This window comes from Oncorhynchus mykiss, chromosome 8 (assembly GCF_057628025.1).
Source record: "Oncorhynchus mykiss isolate SJ-2025 chromosome 8, ASM5762802v1, whole genome shotgun sequence".
Lineage (NCBI taxonomy): Eukaryota > Metazoa > Chordata > Actinopteri > Salmoniformes > Salmonidae > Oncorhynchus > Oncorhynchus mykiss.
Window position 1 is genome coordinate 57,789,728 of NC_143029.1, and position 24,729 is coordinate 57,814,456.

A 24,729-nucleotide genomic window follows, 5' to 3' on the forward strand; every position below is an offset into this window, starting at 1 on the left:
CAGCTCTTTTATTGCACATGGCCAGGGTTGCACAACTGTCCTTGAAAACCGTGGTGGTGAAAGGCAGCAACCAACGCAGCAACCTACAGTAGCCTACCAACTGGGAACGAATGTCAGTTCAAAGTCTAGTTCTGATTTACATTTGGTTGAGTTGTCAACTAATGTAAATTCACCATGTCACCATGTCATTGGATTTAGGTAAAACAGTCGGGTGAAAAAAAAAGACTAAATTCCCTTACTTTAGGTTTTCCACCTTGTTTGAACAGTCATCACATTTACTTTTTAGGTTGAAATGAAGCAGAAAAAAAAACGTTTTTGCCCAATGGGTGCACATGTGACCCTGGACAAAGCATCCACTTGTATTAGTATGTATATGTGTGTGTGTGTGTGTGTGTGTGTGTTTTGCCCAGTGTGCTATGTGCCCCCTCCTCGCCTTATAATGGACTCATAACAAACTTCAACCTTTCAAACTCCCTTATCAGTGTGATTACATGTCTGGCGCCACCATTTCAAACTAACAAAATGATTATTGGTCCAAAGAAACACAACAGTCTTTATGGACAACATATGTGCTGCTGTGTTTAACTGGATGCACATTTTTGAAATAAATATTTGATGTTTCAGACAGCGCATTCGAATTCCGAATGGAATAGTCTGCCCGGGAATAAGCTACTACAGAGCGCAAGAGAAGTTTTGAACACACAAACCTGACGGTTTATTTGAACTTTTACCTGACAGACAAATGACCAAAAGAGAAACATGCTGAGTAAAGACCTTCCGGACATTGAGGTACATGATTTTATAGTTGTTCATCTGTTTTATTCACTTGCAATCTCAATTTGCGACCCCTGGTTTTGGGAGTGAGGTGTCTTTTTGCTTTACTTTTTATGCGCAGTGTTTAGCCTACCGGCTTGAGCCATGTTGTAAATAAATCTGGGTTGACAAACTGTTAGAATTAGATAGATTGGAGCAGCGAGCAGGAATTTACAAATTAGCCTACTCTTCAGGTTTGACAATTTATGGAGGTATTTTTTGGGGGGATTTTTTTATTACTTGTTTTTTTAGGCTGCATGGAGAAAGAGAACTTACCTTAAACTAGTATACTGTGTACATGACACTGCAACAAAATGTCCCCATGGGGACAATAAAGTCAGTCAGTAAGTAAGGTAGTAAGTAGTGTTATTTTGAGCAAGGTGTTAGATCAAGTAACACCACGAGACCCTTTCTTCAGTCTAAGAGAGCACATGCAAGCTTTGCGCGGATGTTTGCCGACTACTTTGCCCTATTTTCCTTGTTCAGGCAATGCAATTGTAAAAAATAAATGAATAAACCAGCTACAATGCTACAGCTTCTCATCAGCTAGCACGAGAATTCATTCTTCCTTCTCATACTAGCCAATCATTCTGTAGCTACCACTGCAGTTTCAGCACCATGGACTGCGCAAGGGCAGCCAGATGCATGATTACATTATGCCTATCTATTTTGATGGGGGAAAAAATATTTACAAACCAATAACCGTTGCTTTAAGAATTGTCCTAAACATTGTAATAATAGTCGATTGGGGATTCCACTACTTCGATAGCCTACACATTTTATTTTATTTTTATCAATACCATGCATAGGCCACTTTTACTAAAGGCAAAACAGCTTATGTAGACTGAACCAACAAAAAACAGGAATAAGGATATTTTGTATCTGCCATTTGACCAGAAGGCCGAGTATAATCCATGCCTGTAAATTAGTATGACTCACCTTGCAAATACTGTAATCAATGATGGGACATAGGCCTACATAACCTCTAAAAAATATGAGCTTTATACAATAATATCTGGTATTACTGAATACGTCATTGTATTAAACCAACCCAAGACATGCCGCTGGATGGGCATGCATAACATCCTTTGACAATACCTACACCTCTGCCTAGGTGACATGTAGACTTCCTTTTATTGAAGACATTTGAATGGAGAGTGTGCCGGGGTAAGTGACGGCCTCCATTAGCATTTCTATAATGGCTGTTATGACAACACTCATGTGACCTTGGCTGTGTCAGGGTGCGCTTAAGACGTGGTCTAAATGACTCCTGTCAGCTGTCGAAAATACCCCACTAAATGTCATCATAACGGCCGTCTGCGGGGCAATTAAACCGGCCGTTCATCTTGTGCTGCGCTGGAGACGTCTCGTTTTAATATCCTGCCTTTGTGAGAAAGCTAAACGTGCACCTTTGTGTGTGCTCATGGATTCATTAAAAATGTCTAGGATGGCCATCAGTGTTCGTTAGAAATGAGATTAATGTGTCCGCTTACAGAAAGGTCTATACACTTTATGTCTGGCCCTGAACCCTGCCAGGCCAGCCTACAGAACAGGACTATCATGTCAAGTGCAGGGACAGGATATTGGCAACATAGGCACCAAAAATTGCCATTTAAATTATGACAAGGAAACGTGTGTCTCGCAGACATCCGCCTCAGTGTCAACGTCTAGGATTTTAACGGCTGTAAGTCTAAGCATGAAACCCCTTAGAATAATCCTACAAGTGTTGGAGGCACTGCACGTTTTATACCCCAGCTGAGTGATCACCCACGTGATATATATACCGCACTTTTAATGTCGGCCTACTGCAATATAAGCTTAATGTTCCACAACGTCCCTCCCTTCAGCTTATTGTATGCCACTCATTGATAATGTATGGCAATGGTGACACTATACCCATGACGTGTTGTATCCCAAGGATCCCAAGGATATGTAACCCAGTGATTTAACCATTTGAGTAAAGCATAGCATAGGGCTATAGGGTGGGAATCTATCACAAAAACATGAACTTACACATCTTACACATTTGTCAAAGAGAATAAAGTCAGAAAGAGAGAATGTTAGTTGAGGTTCAGGTGATGCAGGCGGGATGTACAGGCGTTGCATCAGAGTGTGCTTGGAGATAAGAGGTCATGAACCGATAGCCAAGCTAATCTTTATCTTATCTCTTCAACAATAACCAAGAGGACATTTTAATTTCCTGGAATGTTCTGTTTCGGGCGTATTGTGGCGTTGTGATCGTCATAAAAGTGTCTGCTGACCTGTTTGTAGAGGTTTGAACATGATTTGACACTATAAAGACCCCAAGAACTATCTGCTTACCTTGGCATTAGGGACGTTCTGACAAGGTCAAAATAGCTTTCTAACAGTCTCTCATTTGACAGATGTTCCCAGCTAGGGATGGTACCATGACATGGATGTAACATTTTCTCTTTGAACGTTCCGATAACCCATTCTAGAAATGCACCCAAACAATTGTTGCAGGAACGTTCACTGTTTGCTGGGAAGTTTTTACAGTGATTCTGTCAATGATTCTCCTCTTATCCCTTTTAAACGTGATTCTTCATGGTGATTACCTGACACATACACTTATTTCTCTTAATCTCGCTCTACCTATCGCAGAACTTTTAACCTATTGGAATCAGTGGCTCTATATTGTGTGCAGCGCCAAAGAACCACTGACATGTAAATAGATGGCCTAGCAAATGTAGCTCCTGGGTAAGTTCACTTTGATTGCTCTGTTAATCAATCAGCAAGTCACAGATCATTCCAGGACTTGCCAACATGAGACTGCCCCCCCCCCCCCCCATCACCCCATCTCTCCCACTCCTCCGCCCATCTTCTTATCTCTCTTTCTCTCTCTCCGCCCAACAGTGAGCTAAATCACACATAATCCGTCTTCTGCTGTCCCCTTTTCCTTTAGTTAAATAATTCCCCTGAACACAGGTGACAGCCCTCCTCCTCCTCCCGGTATCGTGTGTTTAAGTACCCTCTGGCCCAGCTTGTGAGGTCAGGGACGTGTGGTGCTCTGAACTTCTGCACCGCAACTCTTCCCACCCTCAACTCAGCCCTCCTCCTCATGCAAGATAAGGTCCCCTTGGCTGGGGCATTTATCCAATCACAATCATGTTCTTTTTCTTGCAATTTGAAAGAGTATATTTGGATTTCTGTTTACAATAATAGAGCCACTATATTTTACTATGTGCAACTGGAGAGAACAAACTTAATATTGATTCAAGCATGCTTTCTCCCCCTAGGCGAGAAATGCTACGTTGCTTTAGCCTATAAACTGGTTTCAATCGAATTGGGCCTTTGGCCTTGGGCCATGTCCTTTAGTTGTGCGATTTTGTTAGATTTAATTTCTAGTTAAATACAGCGATATTCAGGGATGAACCCAAGCAGGACAGCCTACACTCCCCATAACCTGTATCACTGCATCAGATGTTGGAACTGAATTAATATTGCTGAATGCCCCCAGTGCAGTGCAGAAGGATACTGTTGCTTTATCTCACCCATGGCGGATCAATATGTGGAAATTCATCTATCGATTTCCAGGTGAAGACACAGGGCAATAAGACAGTGAATTGCCAGCTGATGTTTAACTATCCAGCTCCGGGGAGGAAATATGCTACTTTTATGAAAGACTAGAATCTCTGAGGGAGTGGCTGGGGTCTCTTGTACTGATCTCTGGGCATTCTGAGACCTTAGTCAAGTTTGTTTGAAGTATGATTCAAAATGGCATTCGGGGAAATTGGAGGGAGACTGACAGAGCTCTTTGTTTGCACTGTGCTATTCTTCATACCCCCTCAGTTTCATGAAGTTGAACCTAAAAGTAAGATAAAAAATACCATACTGCAATAGCCTATTACTAGGATCATTGGTGTCCAACTAAAATTATCTCTGAATGTATGTAGGCTACACCTATGAGTGAACAATGACTTATGTATACACTAAATTACTTATAGGGGTCGCAGTGTTGAGCCCCCCCCCCCCCCCCCCCTGCCAACACACACACTCCTACTCAGGTTTTGTCTTTATTTTGCTATTTTGTAGAATAATAGTGAAGACATCAAAAATATGAAATAGCACATATGGAATCATGTACTAACCAAAATAGTGTTAAACAACTCAAAATATGTTTTATTCTTGAGATTCTTCAAAGTAGCCACCCATTGCCTTGATGGCAACTTTACACACTCTTGGCATTCTCTCAACCAGCTTCATGGGATAGTCACCTGGAATGCATTTCAATTAACAGGTGTGCCTTGTTAAAAGTTAATTTGTGGAATTTCTTTCCTCCTTAGTGCGTTTGAGCCAGTCAGTTGTGTTATGACAAGATAGGGGTGGTAAACAGAAGAAGCCTTATTTGGTAAAAGACCAAGTCCATATTATCGCAAGAACAGCTCAAATAAGCAAAGAGAAACGACAGTCCATCATTACTTTAAGACATGAAGGTCAGTCAATCTGGAAAATGTCAAGAACTTTGAAAGTTTCTTCAAGTGCAGTCACAAAAACCATCAAGAGCTATGATGAAACTGGCTCTCATGAGGACCATCACAGGAGTTACAGAGTTACATCTGCTGCAGAGGATAAGTTCATTAGAGTTAACTCTTGCAGCCCAAATAAATACTTTACAGAGTTCAAGTAACAGACACAACTCAACATCAACTGTTCAGAGAATACTGTTTGAATCAGGCCTTCATGGTCGAATTGCTGCAAAGAAACCACTACTAAAGGACCAATAATAAGAAGAGACTTTCTTGGGCTAAGATCCACAAGCAATGGACATTAGACCGGTGGAAATCTGTCCTTTGGTCTGATGGGTCCTTAGTGAGACTATAATTTCTCTTTCAACACGACAATGACCCATGGGCTATTTGACCAAGAAGCAGAGTGATGGAGTGCTGCATCAGATGACCTCCACAAACACCCAACCTCAACCCAATTGAGATGGTTTGGGATGAGTTGGACCGCAGAGTGAATGAATAGCAGCCAACAAGTGCTCAGCATATGTGGGAACACCTTCAAGACTGTTCAAGACTCATGAAGCTGGTTGAGAGAATGCCAAGAGTGTGCAAAGCTGTCATCCCTCAGAGAGTGGCTACTTTGAAGAATCTCAAATTGAAAATATTTTATTTTGTTTAGCACTTTTTTGTTTACTCATTTATTCCATTTGTGTTGTTTCGTAGTTTTGATGTCTTCACTATTATTCTACAATGTATTTTTTTTTTAAATAAGAAAAACCCTTGAATGAGTAGGTGTGTCCAAACCTTTGACTGGCACTATATATGTGAATCACCAACTGGATTCAGTCTTATGTAGCAAAATATTTTACATTGGATAAAAAGAGAGACTCAGACAAAATGGTATATCATACACAACATTTTTGAGGAACAATGGAAAAGTAATTCTGCTCTGAAAGTTGATACAGTTGTCAACTCACCTTTGGGAAAAGGGCATTTGAATATTTTTGGTACCTACTGGAGAGCTCTCCTTTGTCTACACCCATTCTGCATTGTTCACACCCTCTTAAGCCAGCCTCACCCATCTCTTTAAAGATTCACATGAGGTCATGTGCTAAACAGTGAGTATTGTAGTAAAGATTAAGACTAAAAGTGGTAGTAGCCTATAATAAAGAACAATTCCAGGTAAACAGAAAGTGTTAAGATAAAAATATTTTATAAATATTAGATAATACTTACCCAGACACACTTGTCTAAATTGATGGGTCATGTGAAAGAAATGCTAGAACCCCCAGCCACATCCAGTGGTGGAAAAAGTACTTGTCATACTTGAGTAAAAGTATAAATCATTTCAAATTCCTTAGATTAAACGAGACGGCACAATTATTTTCTCTCTTTTTTTATTGACTGATAGCCAGGGGCACACTCCAACACTCAGGCATCATTTACAAACTAAGCATTTGTGTTTAGTGAGTCTGCCAGATCAGATGCAGTAGGGATGTTCTCTTGACAAGTGTGTGAATTGGACAATTTTCCTGTCAACATGTAACAAGTCCTTTTGGGTGTCAGGGAAATTGTATGGAGTAAAAAGTAGTACATTATTTTCTTTCGGAATGTAGTGAAGTAAAAGTAAAAGTTGCCAAAAATATAAATAGTAATGAACAGATACCCCCCCCCCCCCCCCAAAAAAAATGAAGTAGTACTTAAAAGTATTTGACCACTGCCCAAATGCCTTCACACCAGTACATTAGTATACTTTATATACTGTTACACACGCACTTATCACATAGTATTCCATACATAAGTTAAGGCCATGCAACCTGAGTTGAAACCTGAGTGAGGTGTACATAAACAAATGCATGCACCATATATTTATGTGGATGCACCATATATTTATGTGGATGCACCATATATTTATGTGGATTCACCATATATTTATGTGGATGCACCATATATTTATGTGGATGCGCCATATATTTATGTGGATGCACCATATATTTATGTGGATTCACCATATATTTATGTGGATGCACCATATATTTATGTGGATTCACCATATATTTATGTGGATGCACCATATATTTATGTGGATTCACCATATATTTATGTGGATGCACCATATATTTATGTGGATGCACCATATATTTATGTGGATGCACCATATATTTATGTGGATTCACCATATATTTATGTGGATTCACCATATATTTATGTGGATGCACCATATATTTATGTGGATTCACCATATATTTATGTGGATGCACCATATATTTATGTGGATTCACCATATATTTATGTGGATGCACCATATATTTATGTGGATTCACCATATATTTATGTGGATTCACCATATATTTATGTGGATGCACCATATATTTATGTGGATTCACCATATATTTAGGTGGATGCACCATATATTTATGTGGATTCACCATATATTTATGTGGATGCACCATATATTTATGTGGATTCACCATATATTTATGTGGATTCACCATATATTTATGTGGATTCACCATATATTTATGTGGATTCACCATATATTTATGTGGATGCACCATATATTTATGTGGATGCGCCATATATTTATGTGGATGCACCATATATTTATGTGGATTCACCATATATTTATGTGGATGCACCATATATTTATGTGGATGCACCATATATTTATGTGGTGGACACTTGATATTGTTGTGGTATGTCACAAAATCATGTTACGTCCACACATATCAATATTCATTTTATATTTAGAAGTCTTGCTAAGTGGATGGGTCTCTACAGAAGGTTTAAACGGTACAGCCAAATGGTTACTTGCATAATCGCAATATCAGAAATAGATCACGTCAAAATCAACTATACAGTATGTACAAGAACAATATCAATAACGATATCAGTGATGGACGATGTAGTTACTGTATATGCATAAAATCAGGGGTAAAGTGGCTGAGCAGCAGGATAACAAAAAAAAGTGTAGCAACAACTTACGTGTTAGGAGAGAGTCATTTGAATAGAGGCACTGCAGATAGTGCTGATGACTGGTCCGTCCGAACCACGAATGAACAAGGGAATCTATATTCGGGGAGCCTGTTTCTGTCCTGCCCTTGACTTAGTTGCAAAACTCCCTGATCTTCTCAAAAATATAAGTTTGTCTAGCTGTGTCCAGTTCAGGTCGTGCTTGTACAGGTCTATGGGAGACTATGGGAGGAAGGATGTCATCTATGGGAGGAAGGATGTCAGCGTTGCGCAGCAGCTGAAACCTGGTCCCGACAGTCCGAAATCTCCTTGGCGACAACACCAGGCTACAAAGCTGTAAAACAGGGAATAACAACAACAACAAATCAGAAGGCATTACAATCCTGCACAACATCAATTCACCTCACAAGTTTAGATAAGAAGAATAACCTCATGCAATGCAATGAAAATTATTTTCACCTGAAGTGCTGGTACTGCTTGATCTGTGGCAGCGGCCTGAAGTACGGAGTGTTGTTGCCAGCCGTAGCTTTCCACCAGCACCGTACCATCCTCCAGTCCAACCAGCTGTGGGATGTTGACCCCTGTCACAGTGCTGTCCTTCACAACAACAGCAATCTCAGACAGTGTTCACTCTGTTCTTTCTGAAGCGCTGCTTGATGAGGCCGAAGCACCAGTCGGGGGCAAACTTGGTGTGGCCTGTGATCAGGAAGTGAAGGTCCAGACTGCGGTGGAGCTTGTGCATTGTCCGCCAGGCACAATACCAGAGCACAAACTTGTTATTGTTTTGGCCACTGCAGTTATCGCAATTCAGGTGCACTCGCAATTCAGGTGCACACGTATTTCCCCAATTTCGTAGTTGGTGAAGAAATGGTGCATGTACTGTCGTTGATGACTGCGCTGCTGCCTTTGCTTGCATGGGCCAGCTCTCTTTTTGATGGGAGGCATTAGACCATTCTTCTTGGGTTTGACTGGTGGAGGAGAGTCAGGCGTGTTCTACTGATGCTGAAAGACAAGTTCCAGATACATATATTTTAGCATTATTATACAATCGATGCGAAATGGCATTCTGAGATAATGTTAATGTTACTGTTCCCACTACAATAACAAAAAAATACTTAAATACTTATGATTTTGTCCTTGAAGCATTTATTTGAAATACTGTAGAATTCCATTCATTCCTATGGAGGACTGCTCCTACTATGGAGTGCCAATATGGCCGATTGGTGGCTTCAAGCCGCTCAATGGCCGAAACATTAGCATCAGCAGTCCAGAGTTTAAATACCACTGCTAAACGGCTGACATCGCTTCCTAATTTCTGCAGTGTGTGATTGTGATTTTACTGACTCTGTGGAATTAGTGATGTGGGTGCCGGGTGTGATCAGTGGAGACTGATAAAGTCAGCCTCCACTGCTCCTCATGGGACTGCGAGGAAAGGAGAATATAATTGTGTTTAAAATTGTATCTGGATTCCTCCTGCGGGAATGGTTTTCTCTACCCTAAAGGCATAGCAAGACACTTCCCCAAATTATTTGTTTGATAATGTATTCTTACTCTTTAATAAAATAGAGGGCTGTTATCAATATCATATAATATTAATGAAAGCTATTTTCATAACTGTGCTTGGTTCATTTTCTGGTGTTTTTAGGGTGTAGCCTAACTATAGAAATGAATGAAACTTGAATCATAGGCAAAGTCTGATAAAGAATACAACAAATGCCCCGCATCTCAAGATAATGCAACTGTTTCCACACAACAGGCACTGTGCCATAGGCAGAATACAGCGTGTACTCTCTATACGTCCCTGACATACATTGATAGTGGCTTTAATAATAGATTCACTTCAGTTTCTCACTGAAGTGCAACTTGTTGCTTCAGGTTTGGCTGACCTGTTCATTCCCCCACTGAAACCTAAGAAAGAAAATAACTTGCAGATAGCAGCCCCGTTTCATTGTTGTTGTGTGTGTCATGACCTGAAAAACATTCAGACATTGACAAGACAAAAAAGTTATTTCTGAAACATTTGATAACAGCGTACCACAATTTACACTCTACTTATAAACGTACTAAGAGCTGTAGGGCTTTCATCCGAGTTCATTGGTATGCGGGTCTCTGTTGAATGACATCTTGGATCTGCTTGCTTTGTGTTTCAAGCTTTAATGGTATTATCCGGCTGGCACCCGCCTCACAAGCTGCCTTCAAGTCTCAGTTCAGCACCAGGACCAAAAGTGGCTCATTTCAATTTGCGCTTGGCCTTTCTGTTCTTCCCTTTATCTGATTGTGCTAGTCGTGTGTACTGAAACTAATGCAGACATGGTTCCCCTTCACCCTACAAAGAGCATGACATGAGTATTAGTGTGCCAGTGATAGCTGTTTCCTTTTCTGTTTATGCCCCCCACTTCCCTCCTCTCCCTCAGTTAGCTTGGCTGTTAATTGTGTTTGCCATCTGAACAGAGGACCCTGCTCTACATTTGTGTCCATCTTGAAAGACTTGCTCATACCATGATCATTTGACTGGCAACCGTGAATCAATGGGCAATGGGTGTCAGAGAACGATACCTCACAGGATGAGAATCTAGTACTCAGCCTCAATGTGGGTCTTGTTTCACGGTGCATTTGCCTGCTTGGGAATTATGGATTAGATGAATGTGTTGTGTAATTAATACAGGTTGATATTACAATCCGATGGTGTTTTAGCACAATCAGTGTTAAAGGGAAAATCGATTAAAGAACTGTCTTTGAGCATTTTTGTATTAGTCCACTGTTGATACAGTCCCATAATATTTTGCATGTCAGCAGTCAAGTTTTCAAGATATTGGACCTTCAAGAAGCAAAGTGTCACAGGCTACATTTTAAAATGATTTACTTTATGATTTTTTTTTTAGTGTAGAAATTGACATTTTCTCTCCATATAAACATGTAGCCTAAAGGTAAACATATGCTATACTAAAACACACACAAAAAATCCTTCTTACCATTAACGATTCGGCCTAAAACAATTCCTATGTGCCTCAATGCTCTCTCCTTTTTACGTCTCTGTTTCTTCCAATATAACCTGCATTTCCTCACATGTACTACTCTCAAACCCACTCAAGACTGAGACCTTTGTGGTGTTGCAACCCACTCTCACAGCTTATTGTGAATCAGACACGAATTGTCTATTTCACAATAGTGTGTTGGGTCAATAAGCCGCCCTGTGTTAATGAGCCATGCTCAATGTGCCACAGAGTATCCTGTCTCTGAACCCGAGGGTGCAGACCCACGCTGCCATCCACTCAACGGGCGCCAAGAAGACAGAAAGGAAACACTGGAAGAGAAACCCAGAGAAGAGCTGTGATGTAAGTCTGACATCTTTCCTTCCTCTATACAAACTGTTTTTCATTATGCTCCATGTTCATCTCTAGGGCCAGACATTTTTCCTGACCCTGTGACCCACCCCAGAAAAAACTGTAGGCCCAGGAAAAATAACTAGGGCCCAAAGTTTTTTCTGGAGAGGTCACTTAGTGAGAAAAAAAAGCCCTGATCCGATGATGTAGTTACATTCATATCCCAATCATTCTTAATGTCACGCTTCCCTCTTCAGTCCTCATTGAAATATTTTGGAGTGCCTATCAACAGCCTGAAGTATCAGCTTTAATGGGACATGAATCAGAAAGACCATACCCAGCAGCTGCTGCCCTAAATCGGTTAAATATTGCACATTTCCTCTGCTTATCGTCTCATAGCTCCAGCCTCAGTCAAGGCTCAAAACCATTTTCAAATTCACATTTTTTATGCTTTTCCCCTCTGCCGTATGGCGATTGTTCTAATAAATAGAACAATCTCGTTTCCATAGAAACCCATATTAATAAGATGCTTATATTATGTCGGCAATTCCCAACACTAAGCATTTTGTCTAATTATTAATAATAGGGTCTCTAGATGTTGGATTAGACAAATCCTTTGCAGACTATAAATGCAACACTGGTAATTTCAGTGAAAATGTCATTGGTTATCCCAGTGGCGACCTGTGCTGGCGGTTGTAATTGGAAATGTAATTACAGTATATTGTATTGTATAGCACAAATGAGCTCGGCTAACATGTTAGACTTTACAGAATCAAGCCCTAAATCATAAACATTACAGCCTTTTCAGCTGTCCACCGCACTTCACTCTCAACATGTTAAATTGGCATTGGCAATGTTTTTTTTTTTTTAAATGAAAAGCTTGTGCCTCTTTGTAACCCCCCCGGGCGAGATGTCACAGAGGTGTTGGTTTTGTAAGGGCTAATTCTATTAAGGCAGACTGGCAAGTGTATTCATTGTGTTATCCAAGAGGTCAGAGGGCAAGGTTGATTGGGGGGGGGGGGGGAGGTAATTGCACATGGGAAGAAAATCTCTACCTGCCATAACAGGATAGCACAGCAATAGCAGGACCCTCCAAAACAGCTGATTACAATATGCAGACTAATATGGGTTCCCTGAGGGAAGGGAATGAGAGAGCGAGAGCAACAAGATGTTTGAACGGGAACACATGGAGTGTTTTGGTGTTGATTTTTCCAAACACGTTATTATTAGTTCATCCTAAAGCACAAACATAATATAATAGTCACAATTGAAGTACTGTTAACGCAGCTTTTAATGTTATTCCTAGCAGCACCACGACAAAGCTCAATATATTACACTTTGAATGTGGGGTAGGAAAGAAAATCTAACAATGGATTAAATTAGATTTTTTTTCCCCCTTATCGATGTACACAACCTACTCCACATTTTCAAAGTGAAAGAACAATTCTAGAACATTTTCCTATCGCTTACTAATATTAAATACTAAATACTAATACTAAATACTAAATGAGGATGTATTGATTGCGTACGTCTTCACAGCCTTGAGTTTATACTTGGTGAAGCACCTTTGGCAGCCAATACAGCTGTGAATAATTTTAAATATCATTCTACCATCCAAAAAAACGAATCTTAGAGCAACACAGTGAGCTCTATTTTCAAGTCATCTGACCAGAGCACCGGTTCGTATCCAAGTGTCAATGCCGTTTAGCAAACTCCAGCCATTTACATTTGTTGGACGACATGAAAATAGAGCACTTTGGCCACACACACTAGTGGTGGGTTTGGAGTCGAAAAGAGAATGCATGAGCAGAAAAGAACCCCATACATACTGTAAAATATGGTGGTGGAGCTTTGATGTTATGGGGCTAATATCCTTCCACTGGTCCTGGGGCCTTTGCTGAGGTCAATGACATCATGAACTTTACCCAGTACCAGGATATGTTAGCCAAAAACCTTGTTGCCTCTGGCAGTAGGCTGAAACTTGGCCGCAAGTGGATCTTCCAGCAACACAATCACCCCAAGAACACGTCAAAATCCACAAAGAAATGTTTAATTGGTCACAAAAAAAATCAACATTTTGCAGTGGCAATCTCGTTCCAGGACTTGAAATCCATTGAAAACCTGTGGTTTGAATTGAAGAGGGAAGTCCATAAGAGCAGACAAAGGATTTCAAGGATCTGGAAGGATTCTGTATGGAGGACTGTTCTAAGCTCCATCCCAATGTGTTCTCCAATCTCATATAAAAGTTTAGAAAAAGGCTCAGTGCCATTATCCTCGCAAGGTGAGTTATTGAAAGGTATTGAAAACAGGGGTGTCAATCATTTTGACCCCTACCTTTTCGCAACAAATATTATATTACTTGTTAAACAAAGTCTCTTTCTCCAAGCAATTGTATTAGTATAAAATAATATAATTTTAGTAAATATTTTCTTAACTCTATTTCTTGAACTGCATTGGTTGGTTAAAGGCTCGTCAGTAAGCATTTCACGGTAAGGTCTACTCCACCTATTGTGTTCGGCACGTGTGACAAATAAAATTTGATTTGATCGTCACTTTACCCTTACCTATATGTACATATTACCTCAATTACCTCAACTAACCTGTAACCCCGCACATTGACTCGGTACTCCCTGTACATAGCCTCGTTATTGTGATTTTATTGTTGCTCTAATATTTATTTATTTAGTTTATTTAGTAAATATTTGTCTTCACTCTTATTTTTTCTTTAAACTGCATTGATGGTTAAGGGTTAGGGCATGTGACATAACATTTGATTTGAATTTCACTTTCATTTCTTGCATACAATACAGTTCAGTATTTGAATGATATACAGTCATTTTCACTCATCTTTATCAAGGTTGTCAATAATGTCAGACCTCACTGTATATCCATTGTTTTTTATCAGAATTCCTCAAGCTCAGTTGGTTGGGAATCATTGATGGGCAGCAATATTCAAACCTTGTTTGCAGATTTAAGTCGGGGCGGAGTCTGGACCATTCAGAAACACTCCACACCTCTTTGCCATTCAAATGTGTGTAATTGTCCCGCAGAAAAAAATTAACTTCTATCCCAGGGTTAGGTCTTCAGATGAGTTAGGGGGGGTTTACCTGGGCTTTGCTCCTTTCATATTTATTTTGCTCCTAACAAACTCCTCAGTCCCTGCTGGTGACAAGCAGACTCATAACATGATGCTGCCACCACAATACTTAGAAATACAAATGGATCAACAATATTGCATTCACTCTAGCCTGTGTTAAAAAAACACTCTAAATCTTCCATTCTGTTTGCATCAAGACCGTTAAGTAATACGGCAAGACAACACAGTAGAAATATTCACTTTTTATTCTGATTTAAAAACTACAGATTTGGGTCAAATCCTATACAACACAACACAGAGTGTAACCCAGAGACAATGTTTGAATATAGCTGTCCATTTAATGATTCCCAACCAAATTTACTGAGCTTGAGCAATTTTGACAAAAACAACGGACGAACAGTGCATTTGGAAAGTATTCAGACCCCATTACTTTTTCCACATTTTGTTATGTTACAACCTTATTCTAAAATGGATTAAATCGTTTTTTTCCCTCATCAACCACCTCATCAACCTAAAATTTTGCACATTTCTACAAACATTTTAACTGAAATATAACATTTACATAAGTATTCAGACCCTTTACTTAGTACCTCGAGTCTTCTTGGGTATGACACTACAAGCTTGGCACACCTGTATTTGGGGAGTTTCTCCCATTCCTCTCTGCAGATCCTTTCAAGCTCTGTCAGGTTGGATGGGGAGCGTTGCTTCACAGCTATTTTCTGGTCTCTCCAGAGATGTTTGATCGGTCCCGGCTCCGGCTGGGCCACACAAGAACATTCAGAGACTTGTCTCGAAGCCAGTCCTGCGTTGACTTGGCTATGTGCTTAGGGTCATTGCCCTGTTGGAAGGTGAAACTTTGCCCCAGTCTGAGGTTCTGAGCTCTCTGTAGCAGGTTTTCATCAATCTCTGTACTTTGCTCCGTTATTATTTCCCTTGATCCTGAATAGTCTCCCAGTCCCTGCCGCTGAAAAACATCCCCACAGCATGATGCTGCTGCCACCATGCTTCATACATGGATGTTGGCAGGTTTCCTCCAGACGTGACGCTTGGCATTCAGGCCAAAGAGTTCAATCTTGGTTTCATCCGACCAGAGAATCTTGTTTCTCATGGTCTGAGTCTTTTAGGTGCCTCTTGGCAAATTCCAAGTGGGCTGTCATGTGCCTTTCACTGAGGAGTGGGTTCCGTCTGGTCACTCTACCATAAAGGCCTGATTGATGGTTGTCCTGAAAGGTTCTCCCATCTCCACAGAGGAACTCTGGAGCTCAGTCAGAGTGACCATGTCATCTCCCTGAAAAAGGCCCTTCTTCCCTTGATTGCTCAGTTTGGACAAGCAGCCAGCTCTAGGAAGGGTCTTGGTTGATCCAAACTTCTTCCATTTAAGAAGAATGGATGATGGAAGCCAATTTCAACCCTGCAGAAATTGATTGGTACCCTTCCCCAGATCTGTGGCTCGATACAATCCGGTCTCGGAGCTCTACGGAAAATTCCTTCGAACTTGTTTTTTGCTCTGACATGCACTGTCAACTGTGGGACCTTATATAGACAGGTGTGAGCCTTTCCAAATCATGTCACATCAATTGAATTTACCACAGGTGGACTCCAAAAAGTTGTAGAAACATCTCAAGGATGATCAATGGAAACAGGATACACCTGAGCTCAATTTCAAGTCTCATAGCAAATTGTCTGAATGCTTATGGAAATAAGGTATTTCTGTTTTTTATTTGTAATACATTTCCAACATTTTCTAAAAACGTGTCTTCGCTTTGGTATTATGGGGTATCTTGTGTAGTCTGGGGGGGGGGGGGGGGGGGGGGGATGTAATTTGATCCCTGTTTAGATTTAAGGCAGCAAAATGTGAAGACTATGCAAGGGGTGTGTAGACTTTCACTAGGCACCGTGCATATCGATTACCCGAGTGCCTCCGGTGTTTTTAATGGTAGGAGACAGGAGGAAGAAAATGATATATGCATTAGCTTTATAAAGTCTCCCACCCCACTCCCTACGCAACTCCTCTCCACTCCCTACACAACTCCTCTCCACTCCCTACGCAACTCCTCTCCACTCCCTACACAAACTTCTCCCTGCTCTTTAATCAAAAATGGGCCTAGTGTGATGGCTGTATTTACTTGAAGGGTTTCTCTCTCAAGTCTTTTCTCCCATTGTGCGTCATCAAGAGGATTAAGTCAGTGAACTGAGTCTGGGCCTGAACTGTATTAGGCTATTGGATGAAGGAAACGGCGTATGGTGGACTTTGTATACGTTATAAAATGGATCTCAATAAAAAATCCCCCCAGATAATGTAAACCGTGTCGTGTTACCATGTTAAATAGCACAAATTAATCCTCCTTATTTGAAACAGGGAATTTAAATCAAATCAAATCACATTTAATTTGTCACATACATATGGTTAGCAAATGTTAATGGGAGTGCAGTGAAATGCTTGTAATTCATAAGAGGTCTGTAGCTATAGTGCATTAGTCAGTGGTCTAATCCTCCTAAGGTCATATATATAAATCGTAGTTAATCTCTATGGTAATGTATTAGTTTAGAATGTGTTCAGCTGTTATAGTATTTTCATGGCTCTGTTTCAAAGGATGGACTCGTCATCTCATCATGCTACAGTATTTAATATAGAATCTCTCTCTCTCTCTCTCTCTCTCTCTCTCTCTCTCTCTCTCTCCAGAGCTGCGTCAAGTTGGAGAACAACTTCGACGACATCAAGCACACGACTTTGAGCGAACGGGGGGCACTCCGCGAGGCGTTCAGGTGAGAGGAGGAAGCGAGGAGAAGAGAGGAGGGGGGATCACCATGGAAACGTCCCCGTTGCCATGACAGGAGTGGTGATGGAAGGATGGGGATGGGGGGTGGGGGGTGGGGGTGGGTTCTAAGTCATTCCTCATTATTGGAGGAACAAATGAGTTTCATAGCCACCATTCAGCCTCTCCCTCTCGGAGGGGTGCATTTGTCTGAAGGGGAGGCCTCCCCCGAGGCCAGCGTCTTGGCTCTTAAACACAGGAAACGCCAAGCCTGGCTGCACGCTGGGAAAAAATGTAAATGTTTCATTTGTTGCTGCTCGCTAGAAAATAATGCTTATGGGAGTCCCCAGGCAGTATTGGAGTACTTTAAGCGTTGACTCATAAGGGTGTTTGCAATTAGAGCTGAAGATTTATTTAGCAGTCATTGGAAATCACAGGAGGGAGACCTTTGACATTGTGACAAGATTGCCAATCTGTTCTCTTGTCTGAAGATGTTTGCTTTACCACATGGCTAGCTACATCAAGGACCGATTTAATTCCACAGTGACAAATAACATGCATACATCTCAAAGTCTGTCATAAGTAGAAGTACATTACATGACCAAAACATACATATAGATAGACTGTACTGAAATATAATAATTATAATAATGGTTCCATAAGCCATTTTACTAGAATAAAGTACTGTATACGGTTAAGATTTTATCATTGTGAGTTCTGTTTGAGCAGCCAATAAGATTCACAGGTTTGAAACAAGATGACACTAGTTCTTTTAACAGAGTGTGTTTGATCAATACCTTTCGGAACTATTTTGAAACAGTGAAAGTGAACTTTATTCTGTTGGTCTATGCTTCCCTCTGTTTGCTGAGTCAACACAGCCAGCATAGTTGTAAGGTCAGTTGGGTTGTTACGGCTCAACTTACCTTGTCCACTATGTTTTCTATGTTCTGAGCTATGTTTTCAACACTATTATGTTTACATGAACTCTGATTATTTCCAGGTATAGACAACATCCTAAAAAATAAATGTAGATATCTTTATTAGAAAGAATACTATATTTGCCTTGACAGAGTGATGCTTAATGTAAAAAAAAATGGCTCAACATACCCCACTATTCCCTACATGTGAGAGCGGGCGAGGGCCCCTGCAATGCTAGTGAAAGATGCAGGTTCCCTGACAGCTAATAACGTCTGACATCAAAGTCCAGCCCGTGCCTTTATCTCAACACGATCACAGTAAAAGGCAAAGGAAGGGCTGGAGAGTCGGAGAGGGAGGGGACGGGGAGTGTTCCTCCTAGGGTAAGGAGGGTGTGTGTGTGTGTGTGTGTGTGTGTGTGTGTGTGTGTGTGTGTATGTGTGTGTGTGTGTGTGTGTGTGTGTGTGCGTGTACCTCCTAGGGTAGGAGATGAGGGGTTGAGTGGGAGGGTGGGTGGGTGGTAGGGCTGGTGGGGTGTGTTGTCAGTGGCCACGGACTGCTGCAGCTTGCTGACATCCTGTTCTCATTACTTATGTTGAGTCATCCAGGATCCAGGAAGTGATGTATACAGCAGGGGTTGGAACATCATATTTTCCCCAATAGTTTTGTTCTGAACAGAACCATTCTTTTTTTTGTTCCATTCCACTGCAATTAAAGTTATGAACCGGTTTGAACCAGAAACAGTACCGGTTTATATCGTTCCTTTCTGTTCCTTTTAAAACCTCTGAAGTATATATATACACTACCGGTCCAAAGTTTTAGAACACCTACTCATTCAAGGGTTTTTCTTTATTTGTACTATTTACTACATTGTAGAATAACAGTGAAGACATTAAAACTATGAAATAACACATATGGAATCGTAACCAAAAAAGTGTTAAACAAATCAAAATATATTTTATATTCTTCAAAGTAGCCAAATCAGAGATAGTGTCACCAGCAAAGCACCCCCACACCATAACTCCTCCTCCTCCTCCATGCTTTACGGTGGGAAATACACATCCGTTCACCAACACCGAGTCTCACAAAGACACGGCGGTTGGAACCAAAAATCTCAAATTTGGACTCCAGACCAAAGGACACATTTCCACCTGAGGCTGGTATCTCTAATGAAGTTATCCTCTGCAGCAGAGGTAACTCTGGGTCTTCCATTCCTGTGGCGGTCCTCATGAGAGCCATTTTCGTAATAGCGCTTGATGGTTTACTGCGACTGCAATGAGTAGATGTTCTAAAACCTTTGACCGGTAGTGTATTTTTACAATTTAGCTCAACATTAATTTACTCCACCAATCAGTGCTGATAGAGCTTGCTCTGTAGAGGGTAAGTGATTTAATCTGTATAGAGAAGTCATTAAGAGCAAATTGTATTTTGCAATAACAGCATGGTTTAATCACAAAAGAAAAACACACACACACTGTGCTGTCAGTCACAGTGTAGAGCGTGAGATGCAACTAACATTTTGAGGGTGAGTAGAGAACGAGAGAGGATGGAGGAAGCTTGCTTTGAAGCGCAGGGCATCATGTTTTGACATGCATTGTCTGAATTTGGCCCACAGAATTATACCTATGGCAGAGCAGCTTCTATTGAGGAACTTTGAAAATCTTTGAACTTCCGAGTTGGTTTACCATTGGACAAGAGCAAACGTTAGCTAGCTAACTAACAGGCTTTTGTGTGTAGAGCAACACTAGAATTCAAAACACGTCTTACCTTTTTGTATCGTGGTTAAGAAATCCAATGTGAAACATGATAACTATATTATCCTTAATTAGCATTGAAAAAGTAAATCCATTCTTCTCTAATTAAACATCTCCCTAATTTCTGAATTACGCTTGTAACGTTGTCAGGAGGCTGTGCTTCAGAGGGGAGGGGGAGGTAGCTTACACAAACACACACACCCACTGGCACAACATTTCGGGCTGACAAGCAGATGCTGGTATACCTTTCTGAATGACAGAGTGAGGGCTTTGCATAGATGCACTGTTGCAATTTTTGTGGGACTGGAAATGAATGTCTGGAATGTAAAGTAGCGATAATAACTGGTTCCCATGCTTTTAAAATAACAGTTCTGTTCCCGGAACAGAATAGATCACTTTCAGTTCGGGTTCTGTTCCACAAATCATTTTGTTATTTTCTGTATTTTGATTCTGTTCCCTGAAATGGATCCAACCCTTGATGTACAGTATTATATCATTCATAGATTGTTTTAAATGCACATAAGTGTGGTAAATGTGCACATATTTCTGTTTGAAAACTATATTGTTCAAAACAAGCTGTGTTCAGTTACTTACTACTCTACCACTCAGTGACTCTGCTAGCAACAGCAGCAGGGTGCCCAGCCGTACAAACATTGCTTGGATTGTTTTGGCTGCTATGCGGGGGAACTACCCCCCAATGAAATCGCAGGATTCCACAGCAGAAAGTAAGTGGACCGTCCTGAGGCGCTCAAATATGCACTCAGTCAGAACTTCTGGGGTCTGCTCTAGTCTCCCTCCCAACGAGTCTCTCATGCCAGACGGCTTACTTCCTCACGTGAGCCTAGATCTTCTCTGTCATGTGCAGATGGAGCTAAAGCAAAAAGCTCATTGTAATTGCATTTTATGTCACTAATTATAACAGTCGTGGGAGTATTCACACCCCTTTACTTATTCAACATTTTGTTACGTTACACTACAGCCTTGTTCTAAAATGAATTCAAAATGGATTTCATCAATGTACACACAATCCCCCATAATGATGAACCGAAAACTGATTTAAAAAAAAAAGAAGAAATACCTTATTTACATAAGTATTTAGACCTTTTGCTATGATACTCAAAATGTTGCTCAGGTGCATCCTGTTTCCATTGATCATCCTTGAGATGTTTCTACACCTTGATTGGAGTCCACTTGTGGTAAATGCTATTGATTGGACATGATTTGGAAAGGCACACACCTGTCTACAGTATATAAGGTCCCACAGTTGACAATGCATGTCAGATCAAAAACCAAGTCAGGAAGTCAAAGAAATTGTCCGTAGAACTCAGACAGGATTATGTCGATGCGCAGATCTGGGGAAGGGTACTAAAAAATGTCTGCAACATTGAAGGTCCCCAAGAATACAGTGGCCTCCATCATTCTTAAATGGAACAAGTTTGGAACCACCAAGACCCTTCCTAGAGCTGGCCGCTCGGGCCATACTGAGCAATCGAGGGAGAAGGGCCTTGGTCAGGGATGTGACCAATAATCCGATGGTCACTTTGACAGAGCTCCAGAGTTCCTCTGTGGAGATGGGAGAACCAGAAGCACAGCCATCTCTGCAGCACTCCAACAAATCAAGCCTTTTTTTTGGTAGAGTGGCCAGACGGAAGCCACTCCTCAGTAAAAGGCACATGACAGCCCGCTTGGAGTTTTCCAAAAGGCACGTAAAGACTCTCAGACCATGAGAACGAAGATTATCTGATGAAACCAAGATTGAACTCTTTGGCCTGAATACCAAGCATCACGTCTGGAGGAAACCTGGCACCATCCCTGCAGTGAAGCATGGTGGCAGCAGCATCATGCTGTGGGGAAGTTTTTCAGCGGCAGGGACTTAGAGACTAGTCAAGATCAAGGGAAAGATGAACGGAGCTAAGAACAGAGAGATCCTTGATGAAAACCTGCTCCAGATCGCTCAGGACCTCAGACTGGGGCGAAGACTCACCTTGCAACAGGACAATGACCTTAAGCACACAGCCAAGACAATGCAGGACTGGCTTCGGGACAAGTCTCTGAATGTCCTTGTGTGGCCTAGCCTGAGCCCAGACTTGAACCCGATCTAACATATCTGGAGAGACGTGAAAATAGCTGTGCAGCGATGCTCCCTATCCAACATGACAGAGCTTGAGAGGATCTGTAGAGAAGAATTGGAGAAACTCGCCAAATACAGGTGTGCTAAGCTTGTAGCGCCATACCCAAGAAGACTCAAGGCTGTAATCGCTGCCAAAGGTGCTTCAACAAAGTATTGCGTAAATGGTCTGCATACTTACAGTACCAGTCAAAGGTTTGGACACACCTACTCATTCAAGGCTTTTTCTTTATTTTTTACTATTTTCTAAATTGTAAAATAATAGTGAAGACGTCAAAACTATTAAATAACACATATGGAATCACGTAGTAAAAAATTGTTAAACAAGTCTAATTATATTTCATATTCTTCAAAGTAGCCACCCTTTGCCTTGATGACAGCTTTGCACACTCTTGACATTCTCTCAACCAGCTTCACCTGGAATTATTTTCCAACAGTCTTGAAGGAGTTCCCACATATGCTGAGCACTTGTTGGCTGTTTTTTCTTCACTCTGCAGTCCAACTCATCCCGAACTATCGTAATTGAGTTGAGGTCGTTGATTGTGGAGGTCAGGTCATCTGATGCAGCACTCCATCACTCTCCTTCTTGGTTAAATAGTCATTCCACAGCCTGGAGGTGTGTTGGGTTGTTGTCCTGTTGAAAAACAAATGCTAGTCCCACTAAGCGCACACCATAACTCCTCCTCCATGTCTGACGGTGGGAACCACACATGCGGAGATCATCTGTTCACCTACTCCGCGTCTCACAAAGCCATGGCGGTTGGAACCAAAAATCTCAAATTTGGACTCATCAGACCAAAGGACAGATTCCCACTGGTCTTATGTCCATTGATTGTGTTTCTTGGCCCAAGCAAGTCTCTTCTTATTATTTGTGTCTTTTAGTAGTGCTTTCTTTGCAGCAATTCAGCCATGAAGGCCTGATTCACGCAATCTCCTTTGAACAGTTGAAGTTGAGATGTGTCAGTTACTTGAACTCTGTGAAGCATTTATTTGGGCTGCCATTTCTGAGGCTGGTCACACTACTGAAATTATCCTCTGCAGCAGAGGTAACTCTGGGTATTCCTGTCCTGTGACGGTCCTCATGAGAGCCATCATACCGCTTGATTGTTTTTTTGTGACTGCACTTTAAGAAACTTTCAAAGTTCTTGAAATGTCCTGTATTGACTGACCTTCATGTCTTAAAGTAATGATGAACTATTGTTTTTCTTTGCTTTTTTGAGCTGTTTTTGCCATAATATGGAATTGGTATTTTACCAAATAGGGCTATCTTCTGCATACCAACCCTACCTTCTCACAACACAACTGAGTGGCTCAAGCACATTCAGAAGGATAGAAATTCCACAAATTAACTTTTTAACTTCTTATGGCTGAGGGCAGTATTGAGTAGCTTGGATGAATAAGGTGCCCAGAGTAAACTTCCTGCTCCTCAGTCATTTTTCCTAATATATGCATAATATTAGTAGTATTGAATAGAAAACACTCTGAAGTTTCTAAAACTGTTTGACTGATGTCTGTGAGTATAACAGAACTCATATGGCAGGCAAAAACCCGAGAAAAAAATCCAACCAGGGAGTAGGAAATCTGAGGTTGGTCGATATTCAACTCAGCCCCTATTGAAGATACAGTGGGATATTGGTCATGTTGCACTTCCTAAGGCTTCTACTAGATGTCAACAGTCTTTAGAAACTTGTTTGAGGCTTCTACTATGAAGGGGGGCCGAATGAGAGGGGATTGAGTCAGAGGTCTGCCAGCAGTCACGTGCTGGTCACACGCATTCACATGAGAGGTAGCTCCCGTTCCTTTGCTTTTCTGAAGACAAAATAATTATCCGGTTGGAATATTATTGAAGTTGTATGTTAAAAAACATCCTAAAGATTGATTCTATACTTCGTTTGACAAGTTTCTACGGACTGTAACAAACTTTTTGACATTTCGTCTGCAACTAGTTGTCTGGTCTCACGTGCGTCGTGAGTTTTGATTTGTTTACCAAACGCGCTAACAAAAGTAGCTATTTGAACATAAATGATGGACATCATCGAACAATACAAACATTTATTGTGGAACTGGGATTCCTGGGAGTGCATTCTGATGAAAATCATCAAAGGTAAGTGAATATTTATAATGTTATTTCTGACTTCTGCTGACTCCAACATGGCAGATATATGTATTTGTTGTCTGAGCGCCGTACTCAGATTATTGCATGGTTTGCTTTTTCCGTAAAGCTTTTTTGAAATCTGACACAGTGGTTGCATTAAGGAGAAGTATATCTTTAAATCCATGCATAACACTTGTATTTTCATCAACATTTATTAATGAGTATTTCTGTAAATTGTGGCTCTCTGCAAAATCACCGGATGTTTTTGGAACTACTGAACATAACGCACCAATGTATACTGAGATTTTTGATATAAATATTAACTTTATCGAACAAAACATACATGTGTTGTGTAACATGAAGTCCTATGAGTGTCATCTGATGAAGATCATCAAAGGTTAGTGATTAA

General features: G+C 40.9%; 1 protein-coding gene and 1 long non-coding RNA gene across 3 annotated transcripts in view; one reads left to right on the top strand and one right to left on the bottom strand.

The window, feature by feature from the left end:
• The first annotated feature begins 447 nt into the window (after positions 1–447).
• LOC110530943 (dihydropyrimidine dehydrogenase [NADP(+)]) overlaps positions 448–24,729 on the top strand; it is a 131,749-nt gene continuing 107,467 nt past the window's right edge. Inside the window, exons 1-3 of the mRNA XM_036985742.2 lie at positions 448–789; positions 11,477–11,587; positions 17,356–17,438. Coding sequence (XP_036841637.2) covers positions 760–789; positions 11,477–11,587; positions 17,356–17,438 — 224 coding nt within the window. The 5' untranslated portion in view covers positions 448–759. The remainder of the gene's footprint in view (positions 790–11,476; positions 11,588–17,355; positions 17,439–24,729) is intronic.
• On the bottom strand, positions 8,009–15,462 carry LOC149982036 (uncharacterized). Of its 2 annotated transcripts, none has more exons than XR_016482484.1 (3): positions 15,263–15,462; positions 8,712–9,254; positions 8,009–8,586 (listed from the first exon to the last, which is right to left on the bottom strand). It is a non-coding gene; the product is annotated as an uncharacterized LOC149982036 (long non-coding RNA). The 2 variants fall into 2 exon arrangements; XR_016482485.1 differs by having other exon boundaries at positions 8,049–8,586; positions 15,303–15,432.